The sequence below is a fragment of the Ictalurus furcatus genome, chromosome 12, assembly GCF_023375685.1.
Source record: "Ictalurus furcatus strain D&B chromosome 12, Billie_1.0, whole genome shotgun sequence".
NCBI lineage: Eukaryota > Metazoa > Chordata > Actinopteri > Siluriformes > Ictaluridae > Ictalurus > Ictalurus furcatus.
This window is the reverse complement of record NC_071266.1, coordinates 3860528-3875392: the sequence shown is the minus strand read 5'-3', so window position 1 is coordinate 3875392 and position 14865 is coordinate 3860528. Positions and strand designations below refer to the sequence as shown.

General features: G+C 42.1%; 1 protein-coding gene across 1 annotated transcript; it reads right to left on the bottom strand.

The window, feature by feature from the left end:
- Positions 1–9446: 9446 nt before the first annotated feature.
- trim63a (tripartite motif containing 63a) lies at positions 9447–11059 on the bottom strand. Its single transcript, XM_053638021.1, has one exon. The coding sequence runs from the start codon at positions 10940–10942 to the stop codon at positions 9896–9898; it is 1047 nt and encodes a 348-aa protein (XP_053493996.1). The 5' UTR covers positions 10943–11059; the 3' UTR covers positions 9447–9895.
- Between the last annotated feature and the right edge of the window lie 3806 nt (positions 11060–14865).

Genomic DNA, 14865 nt, shown 5'->3' with positions numbered 1-14865 from the left:
GTGATCATATCTAATAACAAGTGCGGTGGTATTTAATTCAATGACATTTTTAGTGTAGCACTTTTATCAATTGCCACAAAAGTAGCTTTACAGGATATTAGATTCAGATTTAGATCGTTGTTGAGCAAGCCAGAGGTGACAGTGGCAAGGAAAAACTTTCTGAATGAGGAAATCATCTTCTTCAGGTTGACCCTGCGTAGTGGGGTTTTTGATCATTGTAGTAGACAAAAAAAATAGTGAAACGACAAACAGTAGGAAAGACAAAGTATGTTAGGTATACGAGGTATGAGCATATTGTGAATAGGAGTATACAATTGCAGTTTTTGGTATGTGCACATTAATAAATACAGCTTATACCTCAGTGCTGTTGGATTCTCAAATCTAATTGGTCATAGTTCTAAATTAATTTTCTATAACAGCAGCTCTGACAGTAATCACAAGTTTATATCAATGTATTAATTTTAACATGTTATCTTTTCTACATTAACAACTAATTTACATGGTTTTGTATGGCAGACACGCCACATGATTTAAGCCAAATGAATGAATTGTCACGTAATGAGAATAATGTAGGTAGGACAGATGCAAATGCAGATAAGAGCTTTTAATAAAGAGAAAATAAATCCAAATCATGAGACAATATCATGGTCGGAAACAGGCAGTGGGTCAGACGATCTACGAACAGGCATAAACTAGGCAAGGCAAAAGCACGTAACGAGAAACAAAAAACAAGATCAAAGACTATGAAGCAAACCGAGGAACAAGGTACAAACACTTGGTACGGTGACAACACTCAATACTTCGCAAAGTCATTGTGTCGAAACAGTCTCTATATACTGTGGAGTGAGTGTGTGTGAGATTAGTAACATGTGTGTGTGATTAGAACTCCGAAAAAGTGAACCTGTGCGTGTGTGGGAAGCGTAGTCCTCTATGGCCACGTTTGTAGTTCGTGGTGCATCCTGGGAAATGGAGTCACTGGTTTGCTGTGATATGACATGAATGAAAAATATATTTGAATTATTAAAGAAAAAAAAGATAATTGTATCAATGTGGTGAAATTTGTCTGTAAGAAGACAATTTAATATTTTTGGAAGGAGTATCTTGTACGTATATTGTAATAGTCAGTAAGTTTTTGGCAATGGGAGAGTCTTCGGGGCTTTCTGTTTTCTTGGTAAAATAACAAACTGCGTTTTTTGTTTATTGATTTCCAGTGAGAAAGAAAAAAAAAGAGAGACTGGTGAGAGAGTGACTGTTATAAAAGAACCTAACTTGTTCCACAACATTAAATATAACTAAAAACAGTTCAAATTTTCACATGATTTAAATTGCTTATAGCAAATTGTTGTAAGAGAAATCTAGCTATTTGGGACATTGTCATGTTCTGGAATGTAAGGGAGGATAGGACAGATGCAAGTGCAGTTAAAGAAGTTTAATAGAGAGAGACAGGCAGACAGATCCAAATCATGATACAAGAGTGTGGTCCAAACAGGCAAAGGTTCAAGCGATCTACAAACAGGCATAGACTGGGCAAGGCTAGAATCGAAAACGAGAAAAGAGAAACAAAGTCAATAAACATGAATCAAACTGAGAAACGAGGAACAACTGCTTGGTAACGAGACTACGCTCAATCCTACGCAAAGTTGTTCAAAAAGTCTCCTTTATAGCAAGGAGTGAGTGAGTGTGAGATTGGCAACAGGTGTGTGTGATTAGAATTCCGGAGCAGGTGAACGTGTGTGTGTGTGTGTGTGTGTGTGTGTGTGTGTGTGTGTGTGTGTGTGTGTGGGGTAAGTGTGGTCCATGGCGGCCATGTTTGTAGGCTGCAATGCAGGATGGGAAATGTAGTCACTGGTTTGCGGTGACATGACATGACCCAAGGGCACTTCTCCCAAGGCGCCAAAATACACTCCGTCCCCTGGTGGTCCTGGCCCTCTGGGCAAAATGTCTTCACATGAAACAGGAGACTGAGCGCCATCCTCAGCGGAGCAGGAAGGCAGAGCGATGTCCTCAGCGGAGCAGGAAGGCGGAGCAACGTCCTCAGCAGAGCAGGAAGGTGGAGCGACGTCCTCATTGGGGCAGGAAGGCGGAGCGATGTCCTCCATTGACTCTACATGCTGAACTTGGTTGGCTGTGTTAACAGACTCAGGCGTGAGCAGAACATGGTTGGCTGTGTCAGCAGACTCGGGCGTGAGCAGAGCTTGGTTGTCCATGTCAGCAGATTCAGGCGTGAGCAGAACTTTGTTGTCCGTGTCAGCAGACTCGAACATGTGCAGAACTTTGTTGTCCGTGTCAGCAGACTCGGGCATGAGCAGAACTTGGTCATCCTTGTTAGCAGACTCGGGCATGAGCAGAACTTGGTCGTCCTTGTCAGCAGACTCGGGCATGAGCAGAACTTGGTTGTCCTTGGCAGCAGATTTGGGCATGAGCAGAACTTGGTTGGTTGTGTCAGCAGACCTGGGCGTGAACAGAACTTGGTTGTCCATGTCAGCAGGCTTGGGCGTGATCAGAACCTGGTCAGCTTCAGGCGTGAGGAGAAGTTGGTTGTTCATGTCAACAGACTCTGGTGTGAGCATAACTTGGTTGGTCGTGATGTCGGTTTCAGGTGTGAGCAGAGCCTGGTTGGTCATATCAACAGACTCTGGTGTGAGCATAACTTGGTTGGTCGTGACGTCGACTTCAGGCGTGAGCAGAACCTGGTTGGTCGTAACGTTGGTTTCAGGCGTGAGGAGAACTTGGTTGTTCGTGTCAACAGACTCTAGCGTGAGCATAACCTGGTTGGTCGTGATGTCGACTTCAGGCGTGAGCAGAACCTGGTTGGTCGTAACGTTGGTTTCAGGCGTGAGGAGAACTTGGTTGTTCGTGTCAACAGACTCTAGCGTGAGCATAACCTGGTTGGTCGTGATGTCGGTTTCAGACTGAAACGTGGCATGGAAGGTCACATCATCGATGTCAGCATGGAACGTGGCGGGGAAGGTCACATCATCGATCTCAGCCTGGAACGTGGCGTGGAAGGTCACACTGTCGATCTCAGCCTGGAACGTGGCGTGGAAGGTCACATTGTCGATCTCAGACTGGAACGTGGCGTGGAAGGTCACATCGTCGATCTCAACCTGGAACGTGGCGTGGAAGGTCACATCATCGATCTCAACCTGGAACGTGGTGTGGAAGGTCACATCGTCGAACTCAACCTGGAATGTGGCGTGGAAGGTCACAACGTCAATCTCAACCTGGAACGTGACGTGGAAGGTCACATCGTCGATCTCAAACTGGAACATGGCCTCGTCAAACTCAGTCAGTAACTTGACATGGGAGGTCAGCTCATCGACCTCAGACAGGAACTTGGCTTGAGAGGTCGCCTCTTCGACCTCTGACAGGAACTTAGCTTGAGAGGTCACCTCTTCAACCTTGGACATGAACTTGGCTTGCGAGGTCACCTCGTTGACCTCTAGCAAGAACTTGACGTTATACTGACTTATATATACAGCAGGCTCTGGAGATGAGACAACCTCATGGGTCTCAGGCTGAAACTCTGGGGATGAGACCACCTCATGGGTCTCCTGCTGGAGCTCTGGGGATGAAACCACCTCGTGGATCTCAAGCTGTAGCTCTGCAGAAGAGGTCTCCACATTGACCTTTGGCAGGAACTCTGCGGGTGAGACCACCTCGTGCGTCTCAGGTTGGAGCCCTGGGGATGAGACCGCCTCATGCATCTCATGCTGGAGCTCTGAGGATGAGACCGCCTCATGTGTCTTATGCTGGAGCTCTACAGGTGAGACCATGTCGTGGATCTCAAGCTGTAGCTCTGTAGATGAGGTCGCCACGTTGACCTCCGGCTGGAGCTCAGCAGGTGAGACCACCTCGGTGGTCTCAGGTTGGAGCTCTGAACATGAGGTTGCCATGTTGACGCTCTGGTTGGAGCTCTGCAGGTGAGACCACCTTGTGGATCTCGAGCTGGAGCTCTGGAGCTAAGGTCGCTACGTTGACCTTCGGCTGGAGCTCAGCAGGTGAGACCACCTCGTGGGTCTCAGGTTGGAGCTCTGGAGATGAGGTCGCCACATTGACTTCCAGCTGGAGCTCAGCAGGTGCTCTCTTGTGGAGCCGTTTGTGAGTACACCAGCTGCTCTTGAAACATCCACAAGAGCAGAAATATGATTCATGGATCCCAAGTTTCCTGCATGTGGGACACTGTAGCTGGGCCTCTTTACTGCAGCCCTTGGTCTTGCAGGTCGGCGTCACCTCCACCACTGCCCTGTCGGCCGGGGGCTGAAGCTGAGCTGTGGAGGCTGCCCTGTCAATCCACTCATAGTAGGTGTGGAATGGCAGGTCAGGCTTGTTCATCACACTGACTCCCCTCAAAAGTTGATCAGGTTGTTGCTCGGTCCTGGATGCCCAAACTCCTTCAAGAATTGTTCCACAAACTGAGTTACATTATTGAGGGCACTGGACCCTGTACTGGCCAGATGCTCCGCCCATTCACGGGCCGGGCCATAAAACCGGGACACAATGAACCCAAGCCACTGTCTCTTGTCCGGCTTGGGGTTCGCCAGGCTTGAAAAGTACATCTGGTTGTGGATAGAACTGCCTCAGGTAGTCACACAATCCAAAATTCTTCTCTGGGAGGTCTATGACAGTCCACTGGGTAAACTGGACTGACATGAAGGGTGGCCAGACATTCCCAAGTACACTGCCATGATGCTCTCCTGCTGCATCTATGTTGGAGGCGTAGTATTCTGTCACGTTCCGGATCGTAAGGGAGGATAGGATGGATGCAAGTGAGGTAAAAGACGTTTATTAGAGAGAGACAGGCAGACAGATCCAAATCATGATACAAGAGCGTGGTCAAAACAGGCAATGGGGCAAGTGATCTAAAAACAGGCATAAACTGGGCAAGGCTAGAATCCAAAACGAAAAAAAAGTCAATAAACATGAATCAAACCAAGAAATGAGGAACAACTGCTTGGAAATGAGAATACACTCAATACTACGCAAAGTCATGGTGTTCAAAAAGTCTCTTTTATAGCAAGGAGTGAGTGAGTGTGAGATTGGCACCAAGTGTGTGTGATTAGAATTCTGGAGAAGGTGAACGTGTGTGTGGGAAGTGTAGTCCATGGCGGCTATGTTTGTAGGCCGCAGTGCAGGATGGGAAATGTAATCACTGGTTTGCTGTGACATGACAGACATTATGTTATTTGAAAATATTCGACTTTGAGGTGGTCAGCGGGCCTCATACCGACTTGTCATTGATTATTTTCCTATAACAGCATGTCCTGACATGTTTTATTCCTTATTATAGCATGGAAATAATAGGCTTTATTGATTATCTCCACCCATCACCCCCCCCCCCCCCCAAAAAAAAAAAAAATCACCCATTTGCCTTTAAGTGTCTTTGTGTTAGAAACAAGCAATGCTGGCTAGGCTTGATTATACACTTTACGCCAGCAAGACACATGGCAAGATGACAGAGAGAAAGAGTCTATTTACTGTGTAACCATGTACAGGCAGTGGCTGCCACATCTGAAAATGAACTGTGGATATTTTTACACAGCAAGGCTCTTAGATGCTCACTCTGCAGAATCTCATGTTTTCCAGGTCACGTATGCACGCATTTGAATGCCTCATAAATAGTAAAAGACTTTATTGATATAGCATCTTTCTCAAATGCAAGATATCAGCCATTACACTGCAAAGACCCAAGGCCAACGCATGTGAAGTTACTGAAATATATTATTGCTACATTTTGAAGAAAGACCCTTTGAGACAAAGGTTTCTGTGCATTTGTGACACACAATCCTCTCTTTCTTATTATAGCAGGAGTAGGAGCTCTGGTCTTGGTCCTTGTTAAGCCATGAGAGTTGATAGAGGCTGTGTCCTTCGGTGAGTTACAGCAGAGGCTAAGGGCAAGCTGATTCACAGGTCTAAAATTAGATGCAATATACTGGTCCATGTTCGCCATCCAGGGGAAGTCCTGCTCTTATTTAGAGAAGCAGGTTTAAGCCTCTAGCCCTCACTTACAATGTGCCATGTCTTGTTCAGACCAGACATGTTGGTCAAATGTACAGCAGAGTAATAAAGGAGAGAGCTAGAACTCTTTTCAAGAAGCAAATAAGGGTGAGTAGTTTGTTCATTAGGAATTGGTGTTCCTCAAAGACTCCAAAGTTCCATCAATAAAAAAGACATAAATACGCTAAATACTTTTTGGTACATTTGGTACATATAAGAGTCATGCTGTTCTATAACAGGAGAATAGGCATGTTTCTCCTGAATACATACTTGGTTGTGGGTTATTGGGAACAACCATTTAAACCAATTAGAAATGATCAGTTAATCAGAAGCTAAATTCAATTGTCCGATGAACTGTGTGAACTCCCATAAATTCTGTCCTAAATTTATGCACTTTCTACTTTCCACAGTAATTCTACTCAAATGAACAGTCTCATACAGTGGTGCTTGAAAGTTTGTGAACCTTTTAGTTCTAAATGTGGAGAACCAAACGAGAACCAAATTAAACACATGATGCTTTAAACACATGGCCATTTATTTATTGAGGAAAATTATCCAATATTACATACAGTGCCCTCCACTAATATTGGCACCCTTGGTAAATATGAACAAAGTCTGTGAAAATGCGTCTGTACTGTTTAGCCTTTTGATCTTTTATTTTAAAAAATCGCAAAAAAAACAAAAAAAAAACAAAAACTCTGCTCTGATGGATATCAAACAATTGCAAACACAACACAGGTTTATCAAAAATAAATCTTTCTTAGATATAGGTGTGCAACAATTATTGGCACCCCTATAAATTCATATGAGAAAAAAATCTATATTTGAAGTATATTCTCATTGATATTTCACATTTTTTTAGTACACCTGGGTGACTAGGAACGGGAAATTGTTCAACCATGACTTCCTGTTTCACAGGGGTATAAATATGAGATAACACATAAGCAAAATTCCCTTAGTCATTCATAACAATAGGTAAGACCGAGGAATATAGCTGTGATGTGCGGAAAAATGTTGTCGAGCTTCACAAAATGGGAAGTGGCTATAAGAAAATAGCACAAGCACTGAAAATACCCATTTCCACCATCAGGGCAATAATTAAGAGCTTCCAGTCAACTGAAAATGTTATGAATCAAACTGGAATTGGACGTGTGTCTATATTGTCTCAACGCACTGTGAGGAGGATGGTTCAAGTGGCCAAAAAATCTCCAAGGATCACAGCTGGAGAACTGCAGAGTTGAAGCTGTTCTGTACTGAGGAATGGGCTAAAAATCCTCCAAGCCAATGTGCAAGAGTGATCAACAGTTACCAGAAACATTTATTTGCAGTTGTTACTGCACAAGGGGGTCACAGCAGGTTACTTTTGAGAAAAATCTGATGATGTATTAGACCATATTTATGCAGAAAAATAGAAATTTCTAAATGGTTCATAAACAACGGTTCGAACACCACTGTAATTGCAAGTGAACGTGTTAGCCTGAGTTATAAGAGAAGGCATTTTTTTCATTGGGTGGTCTGCCACAAACAGGTTAAGTAAATTTACAAATAATTCCACTATGACAACAGCAAACCTTTGTTTGTGATCTTATGTTTAATACACTTTAATACTCATTGCATGACTGGCCAAACTTGGTGCTGAGGCATCGTGTGCCAAAACATTCTTCAACATGTTGGAAACATGATACCTGCTGTTCATGCCATGCAGTATACATATACCATCAGACTGTAAAATACTATTCTAAGCATCTGGGCTTTACAGAGGTGTGGAGTTTCATGGTTTTCATCAAGTCGAGACAGCTGCTGAAGTTTTATTAGACAGAGATCCACTTTGCTTGAATAGATCTGTAATGGATGTACTGTTGAACCAGATATGACTTTATAGCAACGCAATTGTGCACTTCAATACTACAAACCATCTTAATTGCCAACGATATAAACAATAAGTACATGAAGTTTGTTGCTTTGGGTTTAAGGGCTGTGGACTGCAAAGAGGACACTTTTATTAAACAGCCCCTCAAAAAGTATTGGAACTCAGTCAACTCTATTGTTTTTGGTAAATGGCACACTTATATAGCGCTTTTATCCAAAGCGCTTTACACTGTGTCTCATTCACCCATTCACACACCAGTGGTAGCAGAGCTGCCATGCAAGGCGCTAACTTGCCATCGGGATCAACTTGGGGGTCGGTGTCTTGCCCAAGGACACTTCGGCACGTGGAGTCATGTGGGCCAGGAATCGAACCGCCAACCCTACGATTAGTGGACAACCCGCTCTACCAACTGAGCCACAGCCGCCCCCCAAAAAGTGTAGTTGTTGCTACAGACTGAAGACATTTGGGTTTGATGAAAGATGAATACATGTTAAACAACTTAGAACATGGCACCTTTGTTGTCCACCCACATTTATGTGAGTATTGGAAGAGATGGGCTCAAAGTAAATTAAAATATATAACACTTAATATTTGTTTGCAATGGTATTCTCCAATGGGAGTGGCCTCTTTCAGCAGGGTAATGCACCCTACCACACTTCAAAAATTGTTCAGGAATGGTTTGAGGAACATTACAAAGTGTTAAAGTTGTTGAGTTGTCCTCCAAATTCCCCAGATCTCAATCTGTGGGATGTGCTGGACAAACAAGTCCGATCCATGGAGGCTTCACGTCGCAACTTACAGAATTAAACGGTCTGCTGCTAATATCTTGGTGCCAGAGGGGCCTACACAATATTAGGCAGCTGGTTTTAATGTTCTGGCTGATGACAACATTGAATGATATGTCTGAGTATATACTGTATATGAAAGGACTTCTGAATGATCTTGGCATTTGGCAAAAACTCCTTATCTCATTTATACAACTGAGCAGTTTTGGGTTAAAGGCTTTGCTCAAGGCAAGCCTGGTAGTGGTGAGTTTTGAACTCACGACCTTCCGAGCAGTAATCCAACGTCTTAACCACTTTCCCAAAGTAGCAAAACGATCATTAATGAATAAATTAAGATACAATAAATACTACAAAACAAAACAAAAAAATTCACTATCCAATTACATTGTCTTTACTAGTCATGTTCTTACATTTTTGTGCTTATTTAGCTTAATACAATATAATGACCCCACTGTACTGTACAGCTATTGTTTTAAATCTGGACCCTAGCAACCATCTCTAGCTGATGGTGGAATCAGTGTTGACCCCTGGCCACGTAGCACGTGCAGGCATGTGTGTCGGCAGCTGTATGGAAACATGAGGCGTGCTGTAGTCTATTCCTGGCCTTACATGGCTTCTCTCATTCTCACCCTGCAAAAATAGTCTGCCTCTTCAATGTCAAACAGCAAACCAACAAAGTTTGTCGTTGCTGTTGTCTATTCCTACCAACAGCTAAATGAAGAACTGTGTGTGGATATGAGGTTTAGGAGACTTCTTTTAAGCAACAGACAAAAAAACAAAACTTTTTTTTGGTAAACACTTTATTCCCATTGAATTATCCACTGAAAATAAACTTTTACAGTAGTTAATAAGTCAACTGCATAATTTCAAGTATTCAAAAATTTTGACAGACACACTAAAACTAAATTTTAGCAGCTGTATTCTACAGCTAACAAATCTAGTTTTGACTTAACAACCCTATCAAATGTAATATTCAGGTGCAAACCTTGTCATCTATACTAAATATAACAGAAATAATTAAATATGGACATTCGTATAAATACAAAAGTATAAAAGTCAAGTGGAAAGTGGAAATGATGCAATTTGTCATGTAAAAAAAAAACTGCTTTTAAGATTGCACACACTCATCACAGTTTTCAAAAGCAGCTATTTTGTGTTCCTGTGCTAACCAAGGCTCTTTTTTATTTCTTCATCTACCCTTTCACCATAAAAAGTCTTTGGATCAAACAAAGTTCTTCACTGCTTATTCCTCTTCTTCCCCTTCTGGCACATCATATTCCTCCTCTTCCACCTCCTCATCATCATCTGCTCCAAAGTCCATTTTTGCAAGCATGGCCTCTGCTTCTTCAGTAAACAGTGTGAGGTGGTCCATCCTCTCAAAGCCAAGCTCTGGCCTTTGTAATTGGGAGAGTTTGGCTGTGTCCTTGGCTTCTGCAATGAGCTTTTTGGCATTGATGAGGAACTCAGCTATGTTGCTGTTGTCAAAACTTTGTGTGGCTTGGTCCATCAGCTTACTGCTAGCCTCCAACTGTTCTTTGTATTGCTGAATTAGAGATTGCACCACTGCTGTCTTCTCATCTTGCTCCTGCGTGATCTGCTCTAGCAGGTAGGCCTTACGCTCTTCCATCACTGCATAAAGTAAGTCAAACTTCTCTCCCAGTCTCTGCTTCTGCAGTTGGCTGTTCACCTCCACAGCCTTGCAGATGTCCTCCATTTGCACGAGCATGGCCTGCACAGAGTTGTTGCTAGCTGCAAGCAACTCAGTTGAGTTTTGTAACTCAGCCTTCTGGGTTTCATAGACACTCTTCAGGGTAGATACTTTGCAGTCCTTGTGCTGGCCAAATACCTTGCACATGGAGCATGTAGGGACCTGGCAGGAAATACAGTAGATGTTGATGTGCTCATCTGCATGCTCCTGGCACATTGGTCCTTTTGTATCCTTGGCTTTCAAAGGAAGCTCCAGACCATCACCACCGCTGTTCTCCAGCTGTTGCTTGTAGATGTCAATTATGTTCTCCACAAGGAGATTCCTCTGAAGCCCATAGACACCATGGCGGTCCAGCACCACCTCAAAGCGGCAGGTTGGGCAGCGGAAGATTCCTCCTGAGAAGTGGTAGGGGTTGCGAGAGTCATAGAGGTCATAAGCGCAGCCACGGCATAGATTATGCTGGCAGGGCAAAATGACCACCGGCTTGGTGAACATTTCCAGGCAGATGGGGCAGCTCAGCTGCTTCTCCAGGCTCTCCATAGGACCTACGGCCCTCACTACTTGGCCTGTCTGAATGTCCATGTCTATATGTATCCTTTTTTCCTTTCCTGGTTCCTTGCTACAGTGCGTGTAAAGCTCTGTAGGGTGTAAAGCTCTGTAGGATGTTTCTGTTCTTGTCGAGGTTTATTTTGATCTACTGGTCCAAGAGGCCAGCCTCTTAGCTTATATACCAGCCAGCTGGTTGTGTCATTTGATCCAGGGGGTGACTGTGTCCATCCTCCACTTGTTTGTGAAGCTTGATTCGGAGAAGACATGCGGCCTCTTGACATAACCCACTTGGGTAGTCACATGCCAAACTTAGAAGTCTCCCCCCAACTCCCCACCCACCCCATCCACACTCCATCTGTGGGAGCACTGAAGCAGCGCCAGCCAAACAAGCCCCATGTGACCAGTGAGGCACTCATACAGAGCTCCACTGGTTGCTCAACAGCATGCCAGGTGAAGCTGTACATAACTCAGGTTTGTTTACAGCTTATTATGCATCTATTCATCAAGCTTTGTTATTGCTTCATCATATCAAGTTATCATATACCAGATTATTGTCCACTTTTGTGTCCACCAGTGAGCTTCAAAGGTTCTCAAAGTTGGTTCTCCTTAAGTAAAGCATATTTGAAAGATTTTAGTAATGTTCCTGGTCATCCCTCTGTTGTGAATACACTGTTGCTCAATATTACCACCTACTTCTTTGTAAATAAACATGTGTACCACTTCCACCTCACTGCCCCTGGAAACTGCTTATGCAACTTTCCTCTGAAAGGAAAGTACACATTGTAAATTCTTTCAAACATAACAGGTGTTGTCCATGATGTTATCATTCTAACAGGTTGGAACATGTTACTGGATGTCACACCTTTTTGCAAGATGTAAATATTGCATGGAGAGACAAACAGTCCGGCCCTGATTTTTTCAGCACACGGAATCAGTCAATTTAAATGTATCGAAATTTGGTTTTATTTAATTTATTTTTCATTGCTCTGCTCAATGTAAAACTATTTTTTTTTATTATTAACATATAAAAAGGGGTGAGTTATTAAAGCGGTGCTTGAAAGTATTTTATTGAAAGAATTTACTATATTTCTGCATAAATATGAGCTAAAACATGATCAGATTTTCTTCCATTTTTTTATCAGATTTTCATCAGAAGTATTAAAAGTAGAGAAAGAGAACCCAATTAAATAATTTAGACAAAAATGTAATACTTTTATTTTATTTAAGTATATTTATTGAGAAAAATATTATAGTTTGAAGGTGAAATTAGAGTCAGGTGTTTTCACTTAATGGGATGACAATCAGGTGTGAACGAGAACCCTGTTTTATTTAAAGGCCAGGGCTCTATTAAAGTCTGATCTTCACAACACATTAGAAATTAGATTTCTGAGGACCTCAATGGCTAATGTTAAGGTTCATGAGTCCACTATCGGGAGAACACTGAACGACAATGGTGTGCATGGCAAGTTTTCAAGGAGAAAGTCATTGCTCTCCAAAAAGAACATTGCTGCCCATCTGCAGTTTGCTAAAGATCACGTGGACAAGCCAGAAGACTATGGGGAAAAAACGTTTTGTGGTTGGACGAGATCAAAATAGAACTTTTTGGTTTCAATTAGAAGCATTATGTTTTTAAGAAAGGAAAACACTGCATTCCAGCATAAGAACCTTATCCCATCTGTGAAACATGGTGGTGGTAGTATCATGGTTTGGGCCTGTTTTGCTGCATCTGGGCCGGGACAGATTGCCATCATTGATGAAAAAATTTATTCTGAATTATACCAGCGAATTCTAAAGGAAAATCTCAGGACATGTGTCCATGAACTGAATCTCAAGAGAAAGTGGGTCATGCAGCAAACCCTAATCACACAAGTTGTTCTACTAAAGAATGGTTAAAGAAGAATAAAGTGAATGTTTTGGATTTGCCAAGTCAAAGTCCTGATCTTAATCCAATAGAAATGTTGCGGAAGGACCTGAAGCAAGCAGTTCATGTGAGGAAACACACCAACATCCCAGAGCTGAAGCTGTTCTGTACTGAGGAACGGGCTAAAACTCCTCCAAGCCGACGTGCAGGACTGATCAACAGTTACTGGAAATGTTTAGTTGCAGTTATTGCTGCACAAGGGGCTCACACCAGATACTGAAAGCACAGGTTCACATACTTTTGCCACTCACAGATATGTAATATTGGATCGTTTTCTGGATTGGCCGTGCTAAATTGCCTCTTATTGTGAATGTGTGTGTGCTTGGTACCCTGCCACAGACTGATGTCCCATTCAGGGTGTATCTCACAACCAGTGTTCCTGTGCTCCTGATCCACCATATGAAGACCAAGTGAATGAAGATGAATGAATGAATGAACGAATGAATTTGTGGATTCATTCATTCATTCATGAACATACAGTATGTATGAATAAAGTTATTTATTGCAAATACATTTGAACGGCAATCAATACATTCTTGGAGTGATGATATTTTTTTTTTTTAAAAAATAAGAAGAATTTACAAACAGCAGCTATCACTAGGCCGACTGATGTTCAATTTCAGAACTCATTTCTAACCCAGTAATTAATATGCTTGAACAAGATAATCGCATGTCTTTCATTTGTTGCATCCGTGGATTACATTACAAAATAAGTAGATATCCAGGAGAACGATTTGTAATTGCCAAATGCCAAATTTTATGTTTTAAGCAAAAAATTCCTACCTATTGTTTGGGGATCGTAGCTCACACTTTTGTTTTGTTTTAGGTAGTTCCAGATCCCACTTATTTGTGATTGCAGAGGTTTTGATCTCATTTCAGTTCTTAATGCAGTAACCCTTAATCAGAGCTATGTTAGTGATTACCTAGTTCTGAAGCACTGAGAATGACCAAATTCAGTTTACTTTTCTGAATTATTCATCCTTCATTAGAAGTCATTCATGAGGTAATTCTGATACAGACGGTCAGTTTACACACACACACACACACACACACACACACACACACGCGCGCGCTCCTTCTACATTCATGTAAATATAAACAAGCATGTGATACAGCTGGTACCTGACACTTTGATTATGAAACACTTTTCAGTGTAAGCATGCTGAGGCCAGTCACTGTCCAGAGTATTTGTTTGGTGGTTTCTATTTTTTAACCAAAAAATCTTCAGTTATCAGTTGATTTGTTTAAGCTTGGCTTAATCAATAATACACTTGACTGCTGAGTCTAAGATTATCTTAATTAAGGCAGGGTAGTCTTAAAGCGGTGCCATAACGGGGTGAAGGTGAAGATGGTTCCAATGACTCTGAGTTCACAGGGTGCCAAATAGATCCCAAGAATATAAATCACCTGTCAAGGCTCTTGAACTTTCTTCTGGTGCCTAGATAGTGGTGTCATAATATATGACATTAAACACTGAGTGTGCCCTGGTGTCAGAATCACTGTTTCTTCACTGTGCAGTGTGTTCTGGGGGCACGTTGTCCTGTCCTGAGATCTATATGTCAAAGCGTAGATCAAATCACATCAGTGCATTTACTAAGAAACCCTGAAAACCTGCAAATACTGTTGTCCTATTTAGTGTCACACATTTCACTTTGTTTCTTTGTTCACTTTATTTAAAAAGTGTTTATACAAGGCTTGGGATGATACACAGGTATAAATCTGATATGCACCAGGGATGGGTTAATCCTATTTTTCCATTTTAATCCAATGCTAATATAATGGCTTTGAGTTTGTTTTTCCCGTGTTCAAAATGTGTTGAGGTGCTGTTAGGACTTTTATTTGAGCTAATTATGGGGCTCAGACTGGGAAATATGCACAGAAGACAGATAAACTGATAAACTGTTAAAGGTAAAGAGAAAAAAAAGTATATTTTAAAAAAATATTCCAGTAGTTCAGGTAAACAAATGATTTCATACTGGTTTTGCTTCATCGCTGTTAAATGCTCTCTTTGAAATCTACCTAATGCTGTAAGAAG